The 27,308-nt window shown below is 42.2% G+C and overlaps 1 protein-coding gene across 4 annotated transcripts in view; it reads left to right on the top strand.

Moving 5' to 3' along the window:
* Nucleotides 1-27,308, top strand: part of LOC139451097 (kinesin-like protein KIF28) — an 85,338-nt gene that overhangs the window by 27,444 nt on the left and 30,586 nt on the right. For all 4 annotated transcript variants that reach the window (XM_071232906.1, XM_071232912.1, XM_071232898.1 and 1 more), the window contains exons 4-17: nt 12,782-12,798; nt 13,689-13,711; nt 14,477-14,598; nt 15,702-15,780; nt 17,042-17,108; nt 17,878-18,064; nt 19,671-19,823; nt 20,957-21,054; nt 21,164-21,261; nt 22,522-22,672; nt 23,442-23,520; nt 23,700-23,800; nt 25,450-25,655; nt 27,073-27,218. In XM_071232906.1, the coding sequence (XP_071089007.1) occupies nt 12,782-12,798; nt 13,689-13,711; nt 14,477-14,598; nt 15,702-15,780; nt 17,042-17,108; nt 17,878-18,064; nt 19,671-19,823; nt 20,957-21,054; nt 21,164-21,261; nt 22,522-22,672; nt 23,442-23,520; nt 23,700-23,800; nt 25,450-25,655; nt 27,073-27,218 (1,527 nt within the window). The remainder of the gene's footprint in view (nt 1-12,781; nt 12,799-13,688; nt 13,712-14,476; nt 14,599-15,701; nt 15,781-17,041; nt 17,109-17,877; nt 18,065-19,670; nt 19,824-20,956; nt 21,055-21,163; nt 21,262-22,521; nt 22,673-23,441; nt 23,521-23,699; nt 23,801-25,449; nt 25,656-27,072; nt 27,219-27,308) is intronic.

Raw genomic sequence — 27,308 nt, 5'->3', positions numbered from 1 at the left:
AGAAACCGACGCTTGAATTTAGTTGTCTGTCCGACCTCTGAACCAGGTTGTGTTCAGTAGCGAGAAGTCTTTGATGTTTATTGACAGTGTTGGGGCAGACTGCTTTCACCTGTATACAAGTCATAACGAGCTGGGCATACAGGTGAGATCGTTATCACACGACATTCCACCTGTATGTCACTCAGGATACCTGTTGTGTGTGGGGAATTTGTTTATGGCCACATATCATGGATATAAACAGGGCTTTGTGCTGAAGCCATAATGTCCAGTTCACTTTGATATTTTGTGTTTGAAATCTGTTTATGTGTGTCTGATAGTGTTAGGTATGTGTTATTTCAAAAAGGGAGCATCGATGGCTCAGTGGTGTAAGGTGCTGCAATTTGCTGTACAGAGTTGTGTCCCTTAGACGTGCCAGGATCCTATGATTGTGGTTTGAATCCCATATTTGCCCTGATTGTGTTTCTAGGTTTGTCAGCACCATACCCATGGGTTTCACCAAAGTGGAAACGTCTGAGACCTGCATCACTTCAGGATTTCCTCCCTCATTAAACTGACACGTCATGATATAACTGGAATATTGTTCAAACCGGCTCTACACCAAACTCACTAACTCTCTTACCTTAAATATATGATTTGTGATATATTTTGATGTATGTGATGTGATTAATAAACTTTCATCGTGTTCCTAGATATATGTTTTCTGAAGGAGTAGAAAATCTAATTATTACTGAATAATTAATGTAATATATGATCACATCACTGTGACCTCTCATAACCCTGATTTGGAAAACGGATAACTGTTTATTTTTGTGACGAAACTGTAAAAGTGCCACTGTTAAATGTTAAATCTTCTTATTTTGTTTTTGTAACTACTGATAATAAAAAGCTAAAATATTTAGAACTACTCATTCACAGCAGGTATTTTAATAAATTTTAGAAAACTCAAATCTGCAGATCTGGAAATGGGGTGTCCATCCCGATCAGTTCTAGTCCTTGATTGTTGACTTACTGATCAGAACATTTTGTAATATTACACATCCAGAACATCAATGACAAAGATGACGATAAGACGTCATAAATATTTCTATTCATGTAAATTGGCTAGCAACCTATGCTGTTGTTCAACACTGGCAGTGACAAGAAATATTGAATTATGATGTGTTGTCAACAGGGCGTAGCCAGGGAAAATAGGAATGTAAGCAAACATGATGCAGTTCATCTTTATCTTTAGCACTTATCACACTCAGCAAATACAAACTCAAGCAGGTCTGCTCATTATTACTGAAGGGGCGGTCGGGTAGCCGAGTGGTTAAAGCGTTCGCTCGTCACGCCGAAGACCCGGGTTTGATTCCCGACATGGGTACAATGTGTGAAGCCCATTTCTGGTGTCCCCCACCATGATATTGCTGGAATATTGCTAAAAGCGGCGTAAAACCATACTCACTCACTCACTCATTATTACTGAAACAGAGATACCACAGAGACATCGTACCACGCTCTTGACATCACACATTGTAAGTGTACAACAGTTTGATCAGTGTGATTAATCCCAGATATGCTCAAAAACTGATGGGGGTAGTGTGGTAGCCGAGTGGTAAAAGCTTTCGCTCGTCACGCTGAAGACCCGGTTCGATTCCCCCACATGGATACGATGTGTTAAGCCCAATTCCTGTGTCCCCGTCGTGATATTGCTGGAATATTGATAAAAGCGGCGTAAAACCATACTCACTCACTCACTCATTATTACTGAAACAGAGATACCACAGAGACATCCTACCAAGCTCTTGACATCAAACATTGTAATTGTAAAATAGTTTGATCATTGTGATGAAACCCAGATATCCTCAAAAACTGATGGGGGTAGTGTGGTAGCGAGTGGTTAAAGCGTTCGCTCGTCATGCTGAAGACCCGGGTTCGATTCCCCACATGGACTCACCCCCCAAAAGTATGAGAATCTGTACTTTACTAACAAAGTGTTATCCCAAATATAATATTTGTTTCAAATTATATTTAATTTTATTTTTGTAGCAATTCTTTTGTGCGATGTAGTAGCTATGCCACAGATCAAAGTACCATTATTTAAAAATTACATATTTATGTTTTTGAGAGAATTTCAAACATTTCCATAAACAGATGAAGTTCAAAATTCTACCTGTCTCACAAGGACATATTGCATCATAGTCTTGTCAATTTGGTACCTGTCCTGTGTCACAAGGACAACAAGGAAAAATGTTTTGGATAGATGCATGTCTTGCTCGCTAAATTTTGAATGCTCACTGCTATTGTGTTTTACATCTCTTGTCCATTGAATCAATTACCCATGAAGATCCGGGGTAGGATTGATCTTCGGCAACCCGTGATTGTTGTAAAAGGCGATTGACAGGATCTTGTGGTCAGACTCGCTGACTTGGTTGATGCATGTCACTCCCAATAGCGTAAATTAATGTCATGTGTCAACCACTGGATTGTCTGGCCCAGACTAAAAAATTAAACAACAAATAAACAAGCCAAACTAATGCATGATAACCAGAATACCCAAGTGTGTTATCTTCCTGAGGCAAGGGAGTTAACTGACTTTACGAGTCCACTTTCCACCCTTTGCCGAACTAGGCTGGTATTATGGAGGTATATTTTGGCTGGACTAATGAGTCATATCCAATCAAAATCGTGTAATGAAATCGACACCCAGCTTGTTAACTGTTGTGCAGATTTCCGTCAATTGCAGGATTCGCGAAGCATGTGCACTGATAACAGATATTTTTCAAATCTTTTCATGTTTTTAATCAAGTTGCTCTCATGATTTGATGCACTTTGCAATGTAAGACCGTTTTATCACACTATAAACCTTGATTATTGATAAGATTGTCTTGACTGGGTACCGCCATTTTGTTTGAAGCAAATGCAGGTGATATGAGAGGTGGAAGCTGATGGTCCATAGGAGAGGCATAGAAGGGACATCACTTGTAATAGCCACTGGTGGCGCTACAATTGAGCCTAGAAATTCCAGCCCAGTTTGGCAAGGGTGGAAACTTGATGTTTACACCCTTGCTTCACGAAGATGAAGTGTGTAACACTCACACAGCTAGACCACTCACACAGCTAGAACACTCATTCAGCTGGAAGATTCGTACAGCGAGAATACTCACACAGCTAGAATATTCACACAGCTAGAACACTCATTCAGCTGGAAGATTCGTACAGAGAGAATACTCACACAGCTAGAATATTCACACAGCTAGAACACTCATTCAGCTGGAAGATTCGTACAGAGAGAATACTCACACAGCTAGAATATTCACACAGCTAGAACACTCATTCAGCTGGAAGATTCGTACAGCGAGAATACTCACACAGCTAGAATATTCACACAGCTAGAACACTCATTCAGCTGGAAGATTCGTACAGAGAGAATACTCACACAGCTAGAATATTCACACAGCTAGAATATTCACACAGCTAGAACACTCATTCAGCTAGAAGAATCGTACATCGAGAATACTCACACAGCTAGAACACTCATTCAGCTTGAAGATTGGTACAGCTAGAATACTCACACAGCTAGAATATTCACACAGCTAGAACACTCATTCAGCTAGAAGATTCGTACAGCGAGAATACTCACACAGCTAGAATATTCACACAGCTAGAACACTCATTCAGCTAGAAGATTCATACAGCTAGAATACTAACACAGCTAGAATATTCACACAGCTAGAACACTCATTCAGCTAGAAGATTCGTACAGCGAGAATACTCACACAGCTAGAATATTCACACAGCTAGAACACTCATTCAGCTAGAAGATTCATACAGCTAGAATACTCACACAGCTAGAATATTCACACAGCTAGAACACTCATTCAGCTAGAAGATTCGTACAGCGAGAATACTCACACAGCTAGAATATTCACACAGCTAGAACACTCATTCAGCTGGAAGATTCGTACAGCTAGACACTCACATAGTTAGAACACTCACACAGCTAGACACTCACATAGTTAGAACACTCACACAGCTAGACACTCACATAGTTAGAACACTCACACAGCTAGACACTCACATAGTTAGAACACTCACACAGCTAGACACTCACACAGCTAGAACACTCACACAGCTCTGGATAAACTGAACTCGTCCAACACCTGCCATGTCCCAACAACAATGGACTGGGAGGATCATATTCACACCCTTGTCAACTATGAATAAGACATATTACATAACATCAAACATTACCAATTCTCACACAACGCTGTTTCTACAGCCCTTCATAACATATTGGCAGTTTATTGATTCTGCAAGCACCATCGCCAGTTTCTGGCCATTAGTAATCCCCAACTGTTTGCATCCAGTTGATCTGAAGCCCTCAGTGAGTGGGAACTCTTCAGTATTGGAGATAACATTTTCAATGCATGGTTACCAGTAAATAGTGTGTGTTGGCAGGCTTTTCGTCTTTGAAATACAGGTATTTGTATGTTCTTGGTACCTGTCAATATTGCCAATGTTGATATGAAATGTTCATGTGAAATGGATATTGTCGATAACAAGTTAATTATCGTATGATCGTCCTTCTGATATTGTATGATGAAATGATTGTTGAGTAATAAACTTTTGTCTGCATATTGCAACTCAATTGTATAAATTACTAGTATGCATCTTTTCAAAATGTTGAATTTCCTTATGTGTAATTAAATATTTTTGGTCTTTTTAACTTTTTTTTTGGACTTGATTTCCATTTTCGAAAATATTGGATGACAAAAAAGTGACAGTAGCATTTTGGACTGTTATGCCGACTTGTGTATTCATTAATTTCAACAGAGAACTGACTTGTAAATGGAGACAGGCAATAAGAGTGAGTGAGTGAGTGAGTGAGTGAGTGAGTGAAGGAGTTGGGTTAAATGCTGCTTTTCACAGTTTTTCAGTTATATCACAGCGTGTCAGCTTGATGTGGAAGAAAAGCCCAAAGTGATGCAGGCCTCAGATGTTTACCACTTGGTTTTGTTTGTTTGTTTGTTTGTTTGTTTGTTGTTTAACGCCGCACTCAGCAATATTTCAGCTATATGATGGCAGTCTGTAATTAATCAAGTCTGGACCAGACAATCCAGTGATTAATATGAGCATCGATACACGCAATTGGGATCGATGACATGCATCAACCAAGTCAGCGAGCCTGACCACCCGATCCCGTTAGTCACCTCTTACGACAAGTATGGGTTGCTGAAGACCTATTCTATCCCAGATCTTTATGGGTTCACGTGTCTGAAGCATTATGATCAAACCATCAACCTCTCCAGACAGATGCTCTAGCTTCTAGACCCGGGAGGCGGACTCGAGTAGAGAAACACAAGTAAACCTACTTGACACAGTAAATAACACGCTTGTTTGAACCAATCACATCATAAACAGTGTGTCACTTGAAGTTAAACCACAAAAGAGCATTAAGTGGTCATAAACGTGAGTGTCTGACATGAGTGATTACTGGAGGTGAGCCGTTACGTCATTTTGTTGAGGGTTTATACAGTGCAACCTTTATGTTGGAGACTCACTTCTTTTCTTGTCTGGGAACCAATCATTAAATCATTGCAGGTATTGGGTTGCATGAAATCAGGCGGTACTGATTTATGATCAAGCTCTCATTTTAAGATGTATTGTTTGAATGGTGTGAGCGGACCCTCTGAACCATGTTGATTAAATTCTTGACAACAGTTTAGAGACCAGTCATTTATTACTGGAGGATGGGTCAGAGTTTTTTGAGGCACTAATTTACATAAATAATGACCCTCCCCATGATCTTGTACATTTTCCCCAAATATGTTTTTATGATCCTCCGCTAGAGAATGTGATATTTTGTTGTGACCATCCCTTGGTTCTTTTTGCCTGCCCTCCCCATTGGGCATTGACCTACGCCATTGGGATACAATGACATGCATCAATCAAGTCAGCGAGCCTTTGGTTCATGCATGTCAACATATCCCAATTGCATAGATCAATGCTCATGATGTCAATCACTGGATTGTCTGGTCCAGACTTAATTATTTACTAACCATTGTCATATACTTGGAATTTTGCTGAGTGCAGTGTTAAACAACAAAAAAACACGCAAACCTTACAAAAATAAAAAAATTACATGACAGTCCATATTTTCTTGTGTATCTTGCAGACTGTTTACTGAAAGCAGCAGCTTAACAGGAAAGTCTTATTGCCTTGGTAACTGCTGGTATTATAACATAGTTTTAGTTTCATTGACATTTGAACTAAGTTTATTCGCTACTGCTCAATTTCTGAAAACAAATTTAACTCTTGTAAACTTTTAGTGATGACTGTTTTGATTTATGTGATATCAAATTACACAAGGGTTAATTGAGTATATATTACAGTGTTCCCTCGCTATTGTGCTCTTTCATGTAGCAATTAGGTCCAGGTGTGTGGAAATTCTAAACAACAAACAAACAAAACATTTGATCACGACAAGCTTTAAGATTTGAACACCAGCAATCACATTCTCAGGGAAGAAAGTCCATCTCCCTGTTCACCAGCAATCCCATTCTCAGGGAAGAAAGTCCATCTCCCTGTTCACCAGCAATCCCATTCTCAGGGAAGAAAGTCCATCTCCCTGTTCACCAGCAATCCCATTCCCTGGGAAGAAAGTCTATCTCCCTGTTCACCAGCAATCCCATTCTCAGGGAAGAAAGTCCATCTCCCTGTTCACCAGCGATCCAATTCTCTGGAAACAAAGTCCATCTCCCTGTTCACCAGCAATCCCATTCTCAGGGAAGAAAGTCCATCTCCCTGTTCACCAGCAATCCCATTCTCTGGAAACAAAGTCCATCTCCCTGTTCACCAGCAATCCCATTCCCTGGGAAGAAAGTCCATCTCCCTGTTCACCAGCAATCCCATTCTCGGGGAAGAAAGTCCATCTCCCTGTTCACCAGCAATCCCATTCTCAGGGAAGAAAGTCCATCTCCCTGTTCACCAGCAATCCCATTCTCGGGGAAGAAAGTCCATCTCCCTGTTCACCAGCAATCCCATTCCCTGGGAAGAAAGTCCATCTCCCTGTTCACCAGCAATCCCATTCTCGGGGAAGAAAGTCCATCTCCCTGTTCACCAGCAATCCCATTCTCAGGGAAGAAAGTCCATCTCCCTGTTCACCAGCAATCCCATTCTCAGGGAAGAAAGTCCATCTCCCTGTTCACCAGCAATCCCATTCTCAGGGAAGAAAGTCCATCTCCCTGTTCACCAGCAATCCCATTCTCAGGGAAGAAAGTCCATCTCCCTGTTCACCAGCAATCCCATTCTCTGGAAACAAAGTCCATCTCCCTGTTCACCAGCAATCCCATTCCCTGGGAAGAAAGTCCATCTCCCTGTTCACCAGCAATCCCATTCCCTGGGAAGAAAGTCCATCTCCCTGTTCACCAGCAATCCCATTCCCTGGGAAGAAAGTCCATCTCCCTGTTCACCAGCAATCCCATTCCCTGGGAAGAAAGTCCATCTCCCTGTTCACCAGCAATCCCATTCCCTGGGAAGAAAGTCCATCTCCCTGTTCACCAGCAATCCCATTCCCTGGGAAGAAAGTCCATCTCCCTGTTCACCAGCAATCCCATTCCCTGGGAAGAAAGTCTATCTCCCTGTTCACCAGCAATCCCATTCCCTGGGAAGAAAGTCCATCTCCCTGTTCACCAGCAATCCCATCTTCGGGGAAGAAAGCCCATCTCCCTGTTCACCAGCAATCCAATTCTCTGGGAAGAAAGCCCATCTCCCTGTTCACCAGTAATCCCATTCCCTGGAAACAAAGTCCATCTCCCTGTTCACCAGCAATCCCATTCTCTGGGAAGAAAGCCCATCTCCCTGTTCACCAGCAATCCCATTCCCTGGGAAGAAAGTCCATCTCCCTGTTCACCAGTAATCCAATTCTCGGGGAAGAAAGTCCATCTCCCTGTTCACCAGTAATCCAATTCTCTGGGAAGAAAGTCCATCTCCCTGTTCACCAGCAATCCAATTCTCAGGGAAGAAAGCCCATCTCCCTGTTCACCAGCAATCCCATTCTCTGGGAAGAAAGTCCATCTCCCTGTTCACCAGCAATCCCATCTTCAGGGAAGAAAGTCCATCTCCCTGTTCACCAGCAATCCCATTCCCTGGGAAGAAAGTCCATCTCCCTGTTCACCAGCAATCCCATTCTCGGGGAAGAAAGTCCATCTCCCTGTTCACCAGCAATCCCATTCTCGGGGAAGAAAGTCCATCTCCCTGTTCACCAGCAATCCCATTCTCGGGGAAGACAGTCTATCTCCCTGTTCACCAGCAATCCCATCTTCAGGGAAGAAAGTCCATCTCCCTGTTCACCAGCAATCCCATTCTCAGGGAAGACAGTCCATCTCCCTGTTCACCAGCAATCCCTTCTTCAGGGAAGAAAGTCCATCTCCCTGTTCACCAGCAATCCCATTCTCAGGGAAGACAGTCCATCTCCTGTTCACCAGCAATTCCATCTTCAGGGAAGAAAGTCCATCTCCCTGTTCACCAGCAATCCCATTCTCAGGGAAGAAAGTCCATCTCCCTGTTCACCAGCAATCCCATTCTCGGGGAAGAAAGTCCATCTCCCTGTTCACCTGCAATCCCATTCTTGGGGAAGAAAGTCCATCTCCCTGTTCACCTGCAATCCCATTCTCGGGGAAGAAAGTCCATCTCCCTGTTCACCAGCAATCCCATCTTCAGGGAAGAAAGTCCATCTCCCTGTTCACCAGCAATCCCATTCTCTGGGAAGAAAGTCCATCTCCCTGTTCACCTGCAATCCCATTCTTGGGGAAGAAAGTCCAGCTCCCTGTTCACCAGCAATCCCATTCTTGGGGAAGAAAGTCCATCTCCCTGTTCACCTGCAATCCCATTCTCTGGGAAGAAAGTCCATCTCCCTGTTCACCAGCAATCCCATCTTCAGGGAAGAAAGTCCATCTCCCTGTTCACCAGCAATCCCATCTTCAGGGAAGAAAGTCCATCTCCCTGTTCACCAGCAATCCCATTCTTGGGGAAGAAAGTCCATCTCCCTGTTCACCAGCAATCCCATTCTCGGGGAAGAAAGTCCATCTCCCTGTTCACCAGCAATCCCATTCTCGGGGAAGAAAGTCCATCTCCCTGTTCACCAGCAATCCCATTCTCGGGGAAGAAAGTCCATCTCCCTGTTCACCAGCAATCCCATTCTCAGGGAAGAAAGTCCATCTCCCTGTTCACCAGCAATCCCATTCTCGGGGAAGAAAGTCCATCTCCCTGTTCACCAGCAATCCCATTCTCGGGGAAGAAAGTCCATCTCCCTGTTCACCAGCAATCCCATTCTCGGGGAAGAAAGTCCATCTCCCTGTTCACCAGCAATCCCATTCTCGGGGAAGACAGTCTATCTCCCTGTTCACCAGCAATCCCATCTTCAGGGAAGAAAGTCCATCTCCCTGTTCACCAGCAATCCCATTCTCAGGGAAGACAGTCCATCTCCCTGTTCACCAGCAATCCCATCTTCAGGGAAGAAAGTCCATCTCCCTGTTCACCAGCAATCCCATTCTCAGGGAAGACAGTCCATCTCCTGTTCACCAGCAATTCCATCTTCAGGGAAGACAGTCCATCTCCCTGTTCACCAGCAATCCCATTCTCAGGGAAGAAAGTCCATCTCCCTGTTCACCAGCAATCCCATTCTCGGGGAAGAAAGTCCATCTCCCTGTTCACCTGCAATCCCATTCTTGGGGAAGAAAGTCCATCTCCCTGTTCACCTGCAATCCCATTCTCGGGGAAGAAAGTCCATCTCCCTGTTCACCAGCAATCCCATCTTCAGGGAAGAAAGTCCATCTCCCTATTCACCAGCAATCCCATTCTCTGGGAAGAAAGTCCATCTCCCTGTTCACCTGCAATCCCATTCTTGGGGAAGAAAGTCCAGCTCCCTGTTCACCAGCAATCCCATTCTTGGGGAAGAAAGTCCATCTCCCTGTTCACCTGCAATCCCATTCTCGGGGAAGAAAGTCCATCTCCCTGTTCACCAGCAATCCCATCTTCAGGGAAGAAAGTCCATCTCCCTATTCACCAGCAATCCCATTCTCGGGGAAGAAAGTCCATCTCCCTGTTCACCTGCAATCCCATTCTTGGGGAAGAAAGTCCAGCTCCCTGTTCACCAGCAATCCCATTCTCGGGGAAGAAAGTCCATCTCCTGTTCACCTGCAATCCCATTCTCGGGGAAGACAGTCTATCTCCCTGTTCACCAGCAATCCCATTCTTGGGGAAGAAAGTCCATCTCCTGTTCACCAGCAATCCCATTCTCTGGAAAGAAAGTCCATCTCCCTGTTCTTTGTCTTAATAGAACTGAATTATATGGGTAATTGTCAAACAACGTGAACAACAAAACCCTGGTCTTCCTAATAAGTCTTTACAATAACATGTATCTAAAACATTACCATCGTAACTCCTGGGTCATAAACAGGCTCCATGGACTTTGACAAATGAATATTTGATGGACATTGACAATCACCCAGTCACACTTGGCCGGGTGTAGCCCAATAGAGGATAAGTTAGGTAGGTCAATGAACAATGAAATCTTCCACCCTCATCAATTGTTGTTCTAGATGCCGATACTTGGTGTTGTTAACAGCTGGTAATCGTTGCTTCAATCGTCTGTGTCTCTCTCCCTCGAATGTTTGCATGTTGCTGTGGACGTGTGTCCGTCTTCATCGATGTCGATGTCAGTGTATATGTCTGGGCATTGACTGACTAATCAGGTGTATTGTTTTTCAAATAGTAGCCAAAGAAATCACTGATTCTGCTTTTCCAGATTGAGGTTAATAAGGACATGGTTGTAAGACAATGAGGGATAACGTGTGTTGCGGCTATTTTGCTTTGTGTTTATTCATAGGTGTTGTTGTCATATGGTTGACTGGGTAGGCTAATGCATATTGTTTGAGGCACACAGTGTCAAGAAGTTCACATGAATCGATGGATAATACTGATTGAATTCAGGAATGGGTATTTCATCATATGAATGGTTTAAATGACAACAGCCTCGGAGGGGGTAATTTTTTAAGTGAATCCAATGAACTACCTCTTGAATGAACCTTGGTCCTTTGGAACTCTAATTACTGGCTAGTAGCTGGTATTTCCACACATATAGACATGTTTGTTTGTTTGTTTGTTTGTTTGTTTGTTTGATGCTGCACTCAGCAGTATTCAAGCGCTATGACAGTGGTCTGTAAATAATCAAGTCTGTAACAGACAATCCAGTGATCCAGTGATTGCGGTCAGTGAGCCTGACAACCCGATCCCATTAATCGCCTCTTATGACAAGCATAGTCGCCTTTTTAAGCAAGGGTGGCTGAAGACCTGTTCTAATCAGGATCTTCATGGGTCATCCTTTTAGGGGGTGCTTATAAAGATTACAAACTGGTCTAGAAGTTGGTCAGGTGGGTGCTTATTGAGCTTATGAGCATTGATACGATTACATGCATCAACCAAGTCAGCGAACCTGACCACCCGTTCCCATTTGATGCCACTTATGACAAGCACGGGTTACTGAAGACCAATTCTAACCCATATTTTGTACATCGACATCACATAACACTGGACCCATGATGTGAATATGGAACTTTGTTAATCTGGATGATTTCACTGGGATTGACACAGTCCAGATTGATGGGGTTTCAGTGGACAAGTCCAGATTGATGGGGTTTCAGTGGACAAAACTAGGTGTTGTCTTCCTTTGTTTAGACACAGCTCTCAAACACTGCGAGTGAGTGCCTACATTCATTCAGAAATAAATGAGGAGGGGGAGTTGTTTAATTCTGATATGAGATATCAACAATATTTACATCTTCAAAATTACAAAATTTACAAGCTTAAACATATTTACCTGTATTTAAATAAAGATGACTACCTGAATACTATCTGATCACGGCAATGTCGGACAAGTCCATTTCATGAACAGGGGGTTAAGTTTAGTGTTTCACTAACTCACTACCCTCTAAAAAATAATGTCGCCCAGTTTACAGCATCATCAAGTTGCGAGCGCATGTTCAAAAATCCAGGAATGACATCATGATAGGAGAATGTATTATTTTGAAATAAACCACGCCTTGTTCTTAATTGTTCTTTGTGATATATTGTGTAGCTGTCATAGCTATTACCCATGCCTTGGTAACACATTGTTTTCACCATGTTCACACAAGGATATACAAGATAGTCTGGAATCACTCGCATGGAATAGTGTGCCATAGTCAGTGTATGTCCATATAGATGAACATACAAGGACAATCGAGGTGAGGTGAAATGGTGTTTAACCTCACATTCAAGATGTACATGTGTGTGTGATTGTGTGGCTGCTTGTACTAGTCCGTACTGATGCCGATTTTATAATGCTAGCCCACTGAGATACCATGCCGCAGTCTAACATAAATACCCCACTCAGCCACAGTATACAGACTCCGAGCCGACCAGTCCTTGTTTTAGCCCCTTAATGTCGAGCGCCAGAGAGGGTAACAACAAGTGCCATCTTCTAACGTCTTTTGGTATGATGCGGCCGGGGATTGAACCCCGGTCCTTCTGCTCACATGGCAGACTCTCTACCACTAGTACAAGGATAAGTGCACATTCTGAATTCTATCTGCCCAATACTTGGTTTGATTCAAGACAATGAGTGACCAGTTGAAGGATGTTTTTTTCTGGTTTATCTCTCATAGCAAAGAAGATTATTACTTTAAGTGTACAACCATTTAATGTATGCTTTATATGTGGAATGTTCTTAATTTCTAACATATCTCTGTTTTCTTTTCAGATGAAGATCCCAAAAAGGTGAGTGTGATGAAGCTAGAAGATGGTAGTTTCCTTTTTAGGTTTTGGACTCGTTAAATCTGAATATTTGTGTACAGTATGATGATATAAACATGGCTATCATTGTAATTAGCAGTATTACCGATATATCAGTAAATTGAGGTTCATTCTTTCCATGATACGTATCTCTATATCAATTTCTAGTGCTCGGTATATTGTGTGATGTCAAATAGCAATTATTATCATGTGTTTAATGTTATACACTTGCCAAATACATGTACCTTCTAAATGTTTCCGTAATTCCAAAATGCAAGTTTGCATTCTGGAGTTCTTCTGAGGCAGTGGTAAATGACCAAGTCATCACTGTCCCAGAGCGTATCAATTGAATGAATAAACATTATGCTCTTCCAGCATCTTGTTTTGTTCCAATTTTGAACTTCGATTCCTGCATTGATGTTTCAAATTGCTTCTGAATTCAAAATTTTCAATTATGCAATAACTTGTGATACATATCGCAATACGGCCTTGTGCATTGTAAAATATTGTGATGCACATACCTATCCCTTGTAATCATTGTAACTAGACAATTGTTGTTATGTTACATTTATGAATTTTACTTCTTTTAGTGAAGTATATGTTTTTGTTTTGTTTCATTTTAGGTCATACTGTCCTATTCTAGAATTACAGATTTAAAATTATACAATTGATAAACATAGTCATAAGTTTATTCAAACAGGGGCCATTAGAGTTACCTCCCTTGATGTGTTAGCACCCGTGTTTGTTCTGTTAAATGTTTCTTGGTATCTATTATCAATGTCCAAGTCTTTATGTATGATCTAGAAATAATATATATTTTTAAGTGGTGCATGTAGAAATGAAAATGTATTAAATTGAATGATTGTTTATTTCAGTTTTCCTTTGATTACTCGTACTGGTAAGTTTAAATGTTAATTTGTACTTGTGGAGACGTGTATATGGCCTCTGAGGCCTATCTCTAAGGCCTTATATTTTTAATTGTTGGTTTACAATGTTTTTGACTAAAATTCATTGTAGGTTGTCGAATTTCTTTGTTTTTAAATTCAACTTTTCGTTAGTATTGGTAGTACAAAGTCATAGGTCACAGAAGCATGGAAGTACGATTTTGAAATGATGCCCCAAAATAACTGATTATTATTTTTTTTTTCATTTCTCCTAATTGGAAAACAGTCAGCCCAAATGCGTGTCAAACATCATTTTTTTTCTTCTAATGTCTGGCTTTTTGTTTGTCAGTCTTGTAACCAACTAAAAATAATATAAGGCCTAATGATAACTTTTTTGTTTAAATCTCTTCAGTCTGTTAGGTAAAAATATGTAGCAGTATATTGTTGAAAATGTTGACAAATATTTCAGATATAAATGCTTAGTGATAACACAAATAGTCACAGGGATGTTGCGAATAAATGTGTAACTCGACCTCCTGTCCAAACATTTATTTACCTTATGGAAACAAATTATCAAGATATATATTCTGTCCTGTTATATTTCAAGTATGCCTTTTAAGCGCAGAAATGTACTTAAATAAAACGTGAATCCATTTGTAAAATAATCCTGCCCTGTTTAGTATGCATTTCCTGTATTTTGGCCTATTTGAATTTAAAAACATGACAGTCTGGCTATGATTAAAGAGAACATGAAACTTTAAAAAAAATCTTTGCTACAGGTCACATGATGGCTATTTGGAAGAGGATGGTTTGCTGGTACCACGACCAGGATCGAACTATGCAAGTCAGCGGAATGTATTTGGTGACCTGGGACAAGGCGTGCTGGACAATGCCTTTGAAGGTCAGGGTCACGTAGTGACAGAATATGTGCCTGACTGACATGTTATAACATTATGACATACATTATTTACACACAAAGGGGCACTGGTGGCCAAGGCATTTAAGCACTGGAATTCACTGTAAAGATTATGTCCCTTGGGCATGCCAGGATACTATAATCGTGGGTTCCAGTGTTTATGAGTCATGGTTTGTTAGCACCAAACCTGTGCTCATGGGTTTCTCCAAAGATCTTTAGAACTGCATAATTTTGGACTTTTCTTCAACATTTAGCTACCACACCATGATATAACTGGAATAATATTCAAACTCAGTCACTGAAGGGCAAGAAAGGATTGAAAAAGTAGAAAAGTTTGTTTCTCATTTCAACCTGATAGGAATCTCACCCTTTTGATATCAGAATATCAACTTGAGTCAATAAAAGTTTAAGGTCCAAGGCTTTTATATATGAGTGTTGATGTATTGGATATTAAAAGACACCAAGGTTAGAGTATATATCATGTCCTGAGTGTAGAGAGGACAGTCTCAGAGCAAATTGCGATGTCATTTGATTGTGACGTCATGGTAACCAATGATGTCACAATGGTCTGCAAAGCATTGTGCTGGAATTTCATTGCAGCAATATCTCCTAGATATCCTTGACCCAAGCTATAATTCCTGTGGAAGCCAGTTTTGGATGATAAAATCATTTTCCACCCTGCCCTTGTCTCTCACCCAAGAGAATATAATTGAAAAAGGAGTCCAACTCAAGTCTAGTATTATTTGGGAAGGCTAGATTGCCTCAGCTGTAAATTAAGGATTGTTCTGGGCTCAATCTGGATTTTAATATTTTATTTTGTAAATTTATATTTTTAAATAAGAAAACTGTATTTCTGGGACTAATGTCAGCCTAACTCTGCCCATGAGATGATTGTGATTTTCTACCATTCCAATGGCGGGTAACACAACTAAAATAACACATGATTCTTTTTGTGCCTCGTAAACTTAGATATTTGTATGGTGTACTACATAAAGATTCAGTTTTGCCCTGAATTTGACAAGTATTCATGGATAATTATGATGAAGTGTTTATTATCAACGTGGATGTAATGGTGATGGTGTTTGCAGGTTACAACTGCTCACTGTTTGCGTACGGCCAGACGGGCTCAGGGAAGTCCTACTCCATGGTGGGCTATGGAGCAAATAAGTAAGTTCATTTTACTTGCATCACAGTTCTAACTAGACGTGAGGTGAAATGGAGTTTTAAGTCCATTCAAGATTATTTCACTTAAAAAGCGACATGCATGCACGTGTGAGTGTCTGCTTCTTGTTGTGGCAGTTTTATAGTGCTAGCCCACTGAGATACCAGGCCACAGTTTAACATGGTTCAAGTTAGGTGAGGTGAGGTGAAATGGGGTTTGTCATTGCATCCAAGCGATGTGCATGTGAGTCTGTCTGTCTGTCTGTCTGTCTGTCTTTTGGTATGACGCGGCCGGGGATCGAATCCCGGACCTTCCGCTGTCCGGGTGGACACTCTACCACTAGACCACGGAGACGGTCTGGTTAAATCAGGAAGAAACTCTACAGTTTGCACTCCCAGGACATTCCACAAAGCGGTCTTGGCACTAAGATGGTCATAACTCCCAACTTTAACATAGACTTCAAAAGTCAGCATTAGGATCACTCTGTACTCCTGTACTCCATGCCAGTAGAACAAGGCTGGTGGCCATGTTGAATGGAAAAAGAATTCACCGATATTCACAGACATGTATTCCATCAATTACTATCCCATGAGAAATCTGGGTAAGAGTTACCTGTAAACCCCAGTAACCTATTCTTGGAGGTGACGGAAATAGTTTGGGTGGTGTTGTTCAGTGACTTGGCTCCTTGTCCTGGCACCCTGATGATGAAGGATTCTGTGATGAAGGGGCAACATGATGTTTTGTTTATTTGTTTGTTTGTTTGTTGTTTGACGCCGCACTCAGCAATATTCCAGCTATATAACGGCAGTCTGTAAATAATCGAGTCTGGGCCAGACAGTCCAGGGATCAATAGGGATCAATGACATGCATCCACCAAGTCAGCGAGTCTGACCACCCGATCCCGTTGGTAGCCTCTTACGACAAGTATGGGTTGCTGAAGACCTATTCTAACCCGGATCTTTATGGTTTAGGGGTCTGAAGCAATATGAGGAAGAATATATATATGTAATTCCTCATAAAAAGTTTCATGTCTTTGAGCTCTGATGAATAAATATGTCCATTGCAAAAAGAATTCAGATTGTTTGGATGATTTATTCAACTGAAAAGAAGTTAAGGGCCACCCAATTCTTTCATATTACTATAGTTAATCTGTCATGGGTATTGTCTGAATATGGTTTGTCATTTGAATTGAAGCCAAGGTATTTTGATCGTTTGATGTCATGTGTGTAGATGTATTGATGCTCAATTGCTTTCATTTGTTTTCAGGGGAATAGTCCCTATCACCTGTGATGAACTGTTTAAGACAATGGATGCTAACACAGATCCTAACAAGGTAATTTCTTCAAGAACACACAACTCATCACACAACAGTTATTAAAAGACTGAACTTATATTATTCTAGGGTCACCTGGTTGTTTTTTTTAAGACATGATATTTTTCGGTTACTCCTTAAAAAAAATGCAACATTTTCTTCTGATAGTAGGACCCCAACAATTTATCATTTTTAATCATATAAATGGTTGATTGGGTCACTCGTAATGAATATTTACCTTCTATAATGTCTAATTGAGAAAAATGAAAATATATACTGAACCACTAAAGAATCTTCACTTCATGAAAGTTTCCCATTGAAATATGGGGGCACGGATGGCCCCGTCGTCTGAGGTGCCGCGATTCGCTATGCAGAGTTGCGTCCCTTGGGCACGCCAGAAACCTATAATTGTGGGTTCGAATCCCGGTTCGCCCCGATTGTGATATAACTGGAATACTGTTAAAAGCAGCGTTAAACCCAACTCACTCACTCACTCATGAAAATTAAAATTCACTCTTTCCTTTTCTGATACACGGTACCCCAATACATGGATCCAACATTCTTGTACGCATACTAGCGCCATGCCAAGACTTACGAAGAATCAGAGAAAAAACAGTTTTTAGGATGACTGCATGCTGTTGGTGACCTTGTGTCTGTAGATGGTTCTCACATTAAAAGTATTGGCAACCATTTGTGCTGTCTGACCTGCATGCATTCATCCTAGAACAATGGAAAGATTTGTAGTTCAGTATAGGTTAACAATGCTAACACGAGTCTTTTTTTGTGTCAGAGGTTTGAGGTGACCTTCTCCATGTTGGAGATCTACAATGAGCAGGTGCGCGACCTTCTGTCCAAGGATAACCCAAAGGGCGGACTCACAGTGCGGCAGAACCCCAAACTGGGCATGTTCTACGTGGAGAATCTTAAACGCGTACCAGTTGGCAGCTACGAGGAAATTGAAAAGAGAACGGAACAAGGTTTGTTTAAAATTCTGTACAATAGTCTCGCCAATTTATGATTCCCTGTATTCTACATCTACAATGGAGTTACCTAAAAGTCAACTTTCCACCCTTGCCAAACTAGGCTGGTATTATGGAGTTACATTTGAGCTGGACTAATGAGTCTATGCATCGTCCAATCAAAATCGTGTAATGAAATCGACATCCAGTTTGTAAACCCCCGTGCAGATTTCTGGCAATTGCAGGATTTGCAAAGCATGTGTACCGACAACGTATCGTCTACAGATATTTTCCAGATCTTTTCATGTTGCTAATCAAGGTGCTCATGTGATTTGATGCTCTTCTTGAAGTTAGACCTGTTTATACAAAATAGGTCTTGATTATCGATCAGATCGTCTTCACAGGGTGGTTTTATTTGAAGCAAATGCAAGGGATATGAAAGGTGGAATCTGATTGGTCAGTGGGGAACACTGAAGTGACATAACTCGTAATAGCCACTGGTGGCGCTACAATCGTGCCCAGAAATACCAGCCTAATTCGGCAAGGATGGAAACTGGACTTTTACAGTCAGTTAACTCCCTTGCCTCGGGAAGATGTGTATTCTAGATCATTGGAAATATTGAAAGTTAGTGATGGTTTATGGTGTGTAGTGATTGTTTGGTATACTTTACATCCCTGGGAGCAGTTGGAAGAACTGGAGGGACCAAATGCTTTCAACAATGAAGGGTCTTCATTACATTTCCTCTGTGGTTCCTGAGTACCTCATGCTTGCATGTCATAAGAGCAACCTTGTGAAGAGCTGGGTAGAATTGGTCTTCAGCAAGCCATTCTTGTCTGAAGAGGTGACTAACAGGATCAGGTGGTCAGGTTCGCTGACTTGGTTGATGCATGTCATCGTATCCCACTTACAGAGATCGATGCTTATGATATCAATCACTGGATTGTCTGGTCCAGATTTGAATATCTACAGAAGGGTCATATAGCTGGAACATTGTTCACTGCAGCGTTAAACAACAAACAAACAATAAACAAATCATAAGATTATGGAAAATAAAATAAAATTTCCTTGATGATTGTGTGTGATCCCACACTGGTGAATTGAATCGTTGTTTGTGCTATGAAGCACTGGTTTCCTAACCCAGACTTGATTATTTTCAGGCTTAAATATGCTGGAAGGTTGAGAGTGCATAACAACATACTTAAGTAAAGATGAGGTGGCGACAGAATGGTTGCCAATGCTTCCAAATTCTAGATGTCCTGGCTCAGTTTGTGTTGCAGGCTTCAATGACTGAGAATAACGGTGACTGTGATGTAAACAGCCATCTAAGGCACTGCAATTTGCTTTGCAGAATTGCATCCCTTGGGCACACCAGATTGATTAATAAAAATTGTGGGTTAAAATCCTGGTTCGCCCCGATTATGTTTTTAGGTTTGTCAGCACCATACCCATGCTTGTGGTTTTCACCAAAGTTGTAAACGTCTGAGACGTACATCGCCTTGGGCTTTCCTCCCACATTAAGCTGACATGCTGTGATGTCACTGGCATGCTATTTAAAGCAGCGTTAAACCAACCTCAATAACTAACTCACTGATGTATACTGACTAACCTGGTGTTGTGTCCTAGGTACGGCAAGTCGAACCGTGGCATCTACCAACATGAACGCCACCAGTAGTCGGGCTCACACTGTTGTCACCATCACATTCGACCAGATCATCAAGAACGAGGTTGGCTCGGAGACGAAGAAAAGCAGTGTGATGAACTTGGTGGATCTGGCTGGTATGTGCCATATCAGATACCGTATTCGACATAATAAGCGCCCTGCTCTAATAAACGCCCACGGCAATATTTGCTAATATATTGGCGAGTGAACAATCCCAATTAGCACCCCTTCCAACTGTACACAAGACTTATTTATTCGTGTATAATACGCACTCGTATGTTATATGCACCCTTAATAATGGGCAATTAAATCCTGGAAAAATATTTCTGTCGTATATAAACATTTCAGGCTGTCAGCATAAACCACAAAATTTACGATCTTTCAACTCAAAATAATATTCTAATAAGAGCCCCCTATTTCTAATTTTGAGAGCGTCCTGGGCGCTTATTATGTCGAATAAGGTACTTGGGGCAGGGGCGGGGGGTAGCCTAGTGGTTTAAGTATTCGGTTGTCACACTGAAGACCAGGTTTGAATCCCACGTCTTTGCCTGATTACCATACACACCTCTACATTCATTTTCCAGTCATTGTCAGTAACTAAGAAATTTCTTTTTGCCATCTTAGACAAAAATCTGTGCTTCAGTTAGTCAATATTAGTCTCACAGTCTCTGAACCATATTATTTTTCCCTTCACTCTCACTTACTATAGATCTAAATAAACCAGTTTAGATTTTCCACAGATTCTGAATCACGATCTGACTGGGGCTCCTATTCAATTTAAATGGAGCTGCTTGTTTCCATCAAAATTATATATTTTCAGAGACTAAACGTTTGTCAATATCCATTGATTTAACTTAAACACCACCCATTGTTTAGTGGAATATATCCAGAAGTTCCATGTATCATTTGGAAACATCTACCGGTGCCTTAAACATTGATCTCATTTTGACAAGTGTCTAAGATACTACCACACTAAATATATTGTGAATAGATTCAAATCCCCTTAATCCGACATGGTTAATTGCATATGATTATGTAGAATGGGTCCAAATAGCACTGATTTAATTGGTTCCCATCATTAGTGTCGGATAAAGCTGATTGTCGGATTAACAAGTATGTGGGATGAACAAAATTAGGTCGTATCAAGGTTCATGATAAAAAATCGGACAACTAGTCAGTCAAAGTTCAGTGTCAGATTAACGAGACTTGACTGTATACTTATTTACTTATAATCGGATACTTCTGTCAGGTTCTGAGAGAGCTGACAGCACCGGTGCCACAGGAGATCGTCTCAAGGAGGGAGCCAACATCAACAAGTCCCTCTCAGCGCTCGGAAATGTCATATCGGTAAGTAACTTGAGCTGAGAATCTTGCAGGAATCTTATTTTGCGTTGCATATGGCAAGACTGACTGTCAAACTGTTGTAGATACTGACATTTGTTTTTGATGCCTGCAGGCGCTGGCCGACCTGTCGATGGGGAAGAAGAAGATTGTGGTGCCGTACCGAGACTCGGTCCTTACCAAGCTGCTCCAGAACGCTCTTGGAGGAAACAGGTCAGTGATATAACCTTCTTGTCTGATTCCTCAGCCACTCGTGTCTGTAGCCCCCCTGCAGAGTAACATAATACAAAATCACAGGTTCGAGTCCAAGTTCAACCCAAATATGTTTCAAGGTTTGCCACAATCATACCCGTGTTGTAATAAGTAGTGATTGTCTACTCCAAGCTCCTTCCCAGCGTGTGACACCTTCGTTACACTCTCGTTAACATCGCTGCCACCAGTGTGGGCGCGGCCATTACAAGAATCTTGAAATTTGCCCTCTAACCCCATATGTAGTAACGTTTATACTTTTGTTTATGTCTTTGGGAATGCCATCAAATTTCATTTTGAAAAGGTTTACGACTGACCATGTTTTCCAGATGAATTTACTTTGTTGTTTTATAATCAAATTGGTTGGAGAAAAATCAACCAACTTCTCCCTTACATTCTTACTATATCAATTAAAGATGATACTTTTAATGAAATAGAAATTCAAACTGACAAAAAAAGAAAGTAATTTATCAGTGGTAAGTGTATTCGTCATCACGATAGTCGTCACTTGTTTGTCAATCAGCTGTGAGTTCAACTCCATGCATGGTTGGGGCCACAGTGGGGAGTTTTGACTGGTGGCAGCGATAGTATAGAGAGCTCCACAAACGGACTATTGCTGTGAGGAGCTTGTGTCCTCTCTAGTTGTAAAACCAACATAATGTGTGGTCTTATGGCTGCAGACAGTATGTTTATTATAATCATAATCATAATCATAGAGTAATAGACATTTGTATCGCACCATATCCACCCAACATTGCATGCTCATAGTGCTACATGAAAACACGTGGAAAGACAATTACCGTGTTCGACGTAATAAGCTCCCTGCTCTAATAAGCGCCCACGGCGATATTTGCTAATATATTGGCTAGTGGACAATCCCAATTAGCACCCCTTCCGATTGATCAATGTACACTCGACTTATTTATTTGTGTATAATACACACTCGTGTGTTATATGTCTCTTAATTATGGACAAATAAATCCTGGAAAAATATATATGTCGTATATAAACATTTCAGGCTGTCAGCATTAACCAGGAAATTTACGGTCTTTTTCCCCACCAAAATAATATTCTAATATGAGCCCCCTATTTCTAATTTTGAGAGCGCCCTGGGTGCTTATTACGTTGAATACGGTAAGCATAATGTTGCCAAAGTTTTATAGTTCTCTTTTTGGGATTGTTGGCATCTCTGGATTCTCGTGATTTTCAACTGTTTGATTCCAGTAAAACTGTTATGATCGCTGCCCTATCACCTGCTGACATCAACTACGATGAAACGTTGGGAACGTTACGATATGCAGACCGTGCCAAAAAAATTAAGAATCAAGCTGTCATCAATGAAAATCCACTGGACAAAATGATTAGAGAACTCAAGGTAAGAACACAATTAACAGTTGTGAAGATAGTCGCTTATGTCCGTAAACAGTAAATGTAAATACAATTGATGCTGAAAGACATGTACCAAAACTGCATTTATCATGTGTTGTAATTGTGAAGGCTGTTCTTTTGTGTTGCTTGTTTTGTTGATGAAATTTGGATCTGTGATTGTCTACAAGGTCAAAAAGGTCTTTGCAAGCTATATCTAAGTGCAAATACCTGATGCTTGGGCATTCCATTGCAGAATAGGCCCCCAGTACCTCATGATTGTCTCCCCTTGGCGATTCCAAGGCAGAATAGGCCCCTAGTATTCCATGCTTGTCTTACCTTGGGGATTCAAGGGCAGAATAGGCCCCCAGTACCTGATGCTTGTCTCCCCTTGGGGATTCCAAGGCAGAATAGGCCCCTAGTATTCCATGCTTGTCTTACCTTGGGGATTCCATTGCAGAATAGGCACCCAGTACCTCATGATTGTCTCCCCTTGGCAATTCCAAGGCAGAATAGGCCCCTAGTATTCCATGCTTGTCTTACCTTGGGCATTCCAGGGCAGAAAAGGCCCTCAGTACTCATACTCATCTCCCCTTGGGCAGACTAGCTCCAAGACCACATTCTTGTCTCCTCCTGGGGATCAGGTGAAGAATACATCACCATTATAGGTCCTAGTTCCTCACACATTGTGACACCAACGTGATGAACTGTTATTTCAAGAAGATGTAAGCCTCAGGTGTTCTTAATGAATTGAGTTGAATGAGAGTGATGTATTACAGGAAGAGAACGACCGATTGAAGCGTGCCCTGGATGGTGGGGGAGTCATTGGTGGAGGAGATGTGACCATGTCACCAGAAGGTCAGTTGACTGCAGATTGATGTAAATAGATTAATGATCAATTAAGAAGAAAATCTTGAAATTCTTGTCCCAAGCAAGATGAAGTTACAGCTCTAAGAGTGTAAATATTAGTTACCTATTGTTGATGTTGTTTGAAATATGATTCCATGTGGGTAACAAGCTTGATGCTGTTGTTGCAGACCAGATGCAGATGAGGAAGAAGATGGAGGAGGAGATCCGGGCACAGCTGATGGCCAACCAACAGCTCCTCACAGACAACACCCAGAACTGGGACCAGAAGGTAGGCAGCCTTCTCCTCCTCACACATCAGGCCTTATCAGCCTCCTCCTCCTCCTCCTCACACACCAGGCCTTATCAGCCTCCTCACATATCAGGCCTTATCAGCCTCCTCACACATCAGGCCTTATCAGCCTCCTCCTCCTCCTCACACACCAGGCCTTATCAGCCTCCTCCTCACACACCAGGCTTTATCAGCCTCCTCACATATCAGGCCTTATCAGCCTCCTCACACATCAGGCCTTATCAGCCTCCTCACACACCAGGCCTTATCAGCCTCCTCACACACCAGGCCTTATCAGCCTCCTCACACATCAGGCCTTATCAGCCTCCTCCTCCTCCTCCTCACACACCAGGCCTTATCAGCCTCCTCACATATCAGGCCTTATCAGCCTCCTCACACATCAGGCCTTATCAGCCTCCTCCTCCTCCTCACACACCAGGCCTTATCAGCCTCCTCCTCACACACCAGGCTTTATCAGCCTCCTCACATATCAGGCCTTATCAGCCTCCTCACACATCAGGCCTTATCAGCCTCCTCACACACCAGGCCTTATCAGCCTCCTCCTCCTCCTCACACACCAGGCCTTATCAGCCTCCTCCTCCTCACACACCAGGCCTTATCAGCTTCCTCACACATCAGGCCTTATCAGCCTCCTCCTCCTCCTCACACACCAGGCTTTATCAGCCTCCTCACACACCAGGCCTTATCAGCCTCCCCACCCATCAGGCCTTATCAGCCTCCTCCTCCTCACACACCAGGCCTTATCAGCTTCCTCCTCCTCACACACCAGGCCTTATCAGCCTCCTCACACACCAGGCCTTATCAGCCTCCTCCTCCTCCTCACACACCAGGCCTTATCAGCCTCCTCACACATCAGGCCTTATCAGCCTCCTCCTCCTCCTCACACACCAGGCTTTATCAGCCTCCTCACACACCAGGCCTTATCAGCCTCCTCACACACCAGGCCTTATCAGCCTCCTCCTCCTCACACACCAGGCCTTATCAGCCTCCTCACACACCAGGCCTTATCAGCTTCCTCCTCCTCACACACCAGGCCTTATCAACCTCCTCACACACCAGGCCTTATCAGCCTCCTCACACACCAGGCCTTATCAGCTTCCTCACACACCAGGCCTTATCAGCCTCCTCACACACCAGGCCTTATCAGCTTCCTCACACACCAGGCCTTATCAGCCTCCTCACACACCAGGCCTTATCAACCTCCTCACACACCAGGCCTTATCAACCTCCTCACACACCAGGCCTTATCAGCCTCCTCACACACCAGGCTTTATCAGCCTCCTCCTCCCCACACACCAGGCCTTATCAGCCTCCTCACACACCAGGCCTTATCAGCCTCCTCCTCCTCCTCCTCACACACCAGGCCTTATCAGCCTCCTCCTCCTCCTCACACACCAGGCCTTATCAGCCTCCTCACACACCAGGCCTTATCAGCCTCCTCCTCCTCACACACCAGGCCTTATCAACCTCCTCCTCTCCTCCTCCTCACACACCAGGCCTTATTAGCCTCCTCACACACCAGGCCTTATCAGCCTCCTCCTCCTCACACACCAGGCCTTATCCGCCTGTAAATGTCATTTTAATAAATATCAAGTCATTCATAAGTATGTTTTGGACGCCAATTCCAGCTGACCGAGGCGCGGCATGAGACAGACGCCATCACCCAGGCTGACCACCGAGAAATGTCCAAGAAGAAGACAATGCCTCACATGGTCAACCTGAATGAGGACCCCATGCTCTCAGGGGTCGTGTTCCACTTCCTTGAACAAGGGGACACAACTATTGGCAGGAAAGATGCCAGCCCACAACCAAAGATTTGCCTCAGCGGACTTAGGTAGGTATTCTTAAAAGTTTATCTACTTGAATTCCATTAATTCAAAGTACTATAGAATGTGATTGTACAGCTGAACCCTAATCAACTACCCAGCATAATGGCATGCCTGTTTCTTCAAGATTGTTTTGGGGGGCACTGGTGGACTAGTTGTCTAACATGCCACGATTCGCTGTGTAGAGTTGTGTCCCTTGGGCATGCCAGAAACCTATGATTGTGGGTTCGAATCCTGGTTGGCCCTGATTATGTTTCTAGGTTTGTCAGCACCATACCTGTGCTCAAGGGTTTCACCGAAGTGGTAAAACGTCTGAGACCTGCATCACTTCAGGCTTTCCTCCCACATTAAGCTGACATGCCGTGATATAACTGGAATACTGTTAAAAGCCGCGTTAAACCCAACTCACTCACTCACTCACTCACTCACTCACTCACTCACTCACTCACATTCAAGATGTTTTGATTTTGATACATATGATGATTAGATAGGGACATTGGTGTTATTTGTTGAACGTGTTTGTGTATCATAAATGTCATATATGAGGAATAAAAGTCTTTGTTGAGTGGTGTTCATATTTTATATTTGTAACATGATATTTATGATACGCAAACACACAGGGTGATAATCAATTTATCAAATATATTGTCATTCTTAAAACAATCGATATCTAATATATGTCGCTCAAATAAGTTAGTTAAGAAACTGCATTAAAAATACAATGTTTGAGTGAACTGCCCCAGTTATCATATAGTGCCAAATGATTTACAAGATAACAAGTTTATCAGAGGTAAGACTTCCGCCCATATCCTCCCTTAACAATACCTACGTATACAACTCTTGGAGGGGAATATGGGCAGAAGTTTTTTCTTATCGGTTCAATGCATTGATAACATTAGATCTGATTGGTCCACGGGATCTTGATAAAATACTGTGTAACCCGTCTTGGGGGGTAATAAATTTCTTAGTGGGGGAATAAATCTCTTATACCCCGCCACGAGCAATGCAGGCTGCATGTGGTTATCTGAGCAACAGAATAAATCCCTTATTCCGCACTTCAATGCAAAAAGCCACACGCTTTTCCCGAGTCAGTGGAAGTCATGTGACATAGAACAAGTTAACCTCAGCTCAATTGACAGCTGTTTTCTATCAATGTTGAATTTGTGTTAATTCTTTTACGATGTCACATTAAAACATGTTGGTAAGATAAATTCCTAGCAGGAATGCGTCCAACGTTAGTTTTTATACCATGAGCCAGAGACAAGTAGTATAAGACCTAACGTGGGATGCATAAAACCCCATGTACCCCTCGTGATCCTGCTACAACTTAAACTATTATGTGATACAAAGCTTTATTGTCTACTAGTTTATGATTCTAATGTATGACAGTTTGTATGGTAAATATCCCTGATAATCACTCCCCAGCATACAGAAGCAGCATGCAGTCATCTACAACACAAATAATGGCGTCGATATCGAACCTGTTGGCAACCACGGCGCCAAGACCAAGGTGAACGGACTGCCACTTGCAGGCCGCAAACAGCTGTGCCATAAAGACAGGATTCTGTTTGGTGAGCGTCTCCAGTGAGCTATTTGCCCACTTTAAGAAATGCTTGTTAGAGGCAAGTAACGGGATCGGATAGTGAGGAGCTCTGACTTGG

Source organism: Haliotis cracherodii, unplaced genomic scaffold (assembly GCF_022045235.1).
Source record: "Haliotis cracherodii isolate W230 unplaced genomic scaffold, xgHalCrac1.p SCAF_10, whole genome shotgun sequence".
NCBI lineage: Eukaryota > Metazoa > Mollusca > Gastropoda > Lepetellida > Haliotidae > Haliotis > Haliotis cracherodii.
Note: the sequence above shows the minus strand (reverse complement) of the source record. Positions and strands in the feature narration are given on the sequence as shown.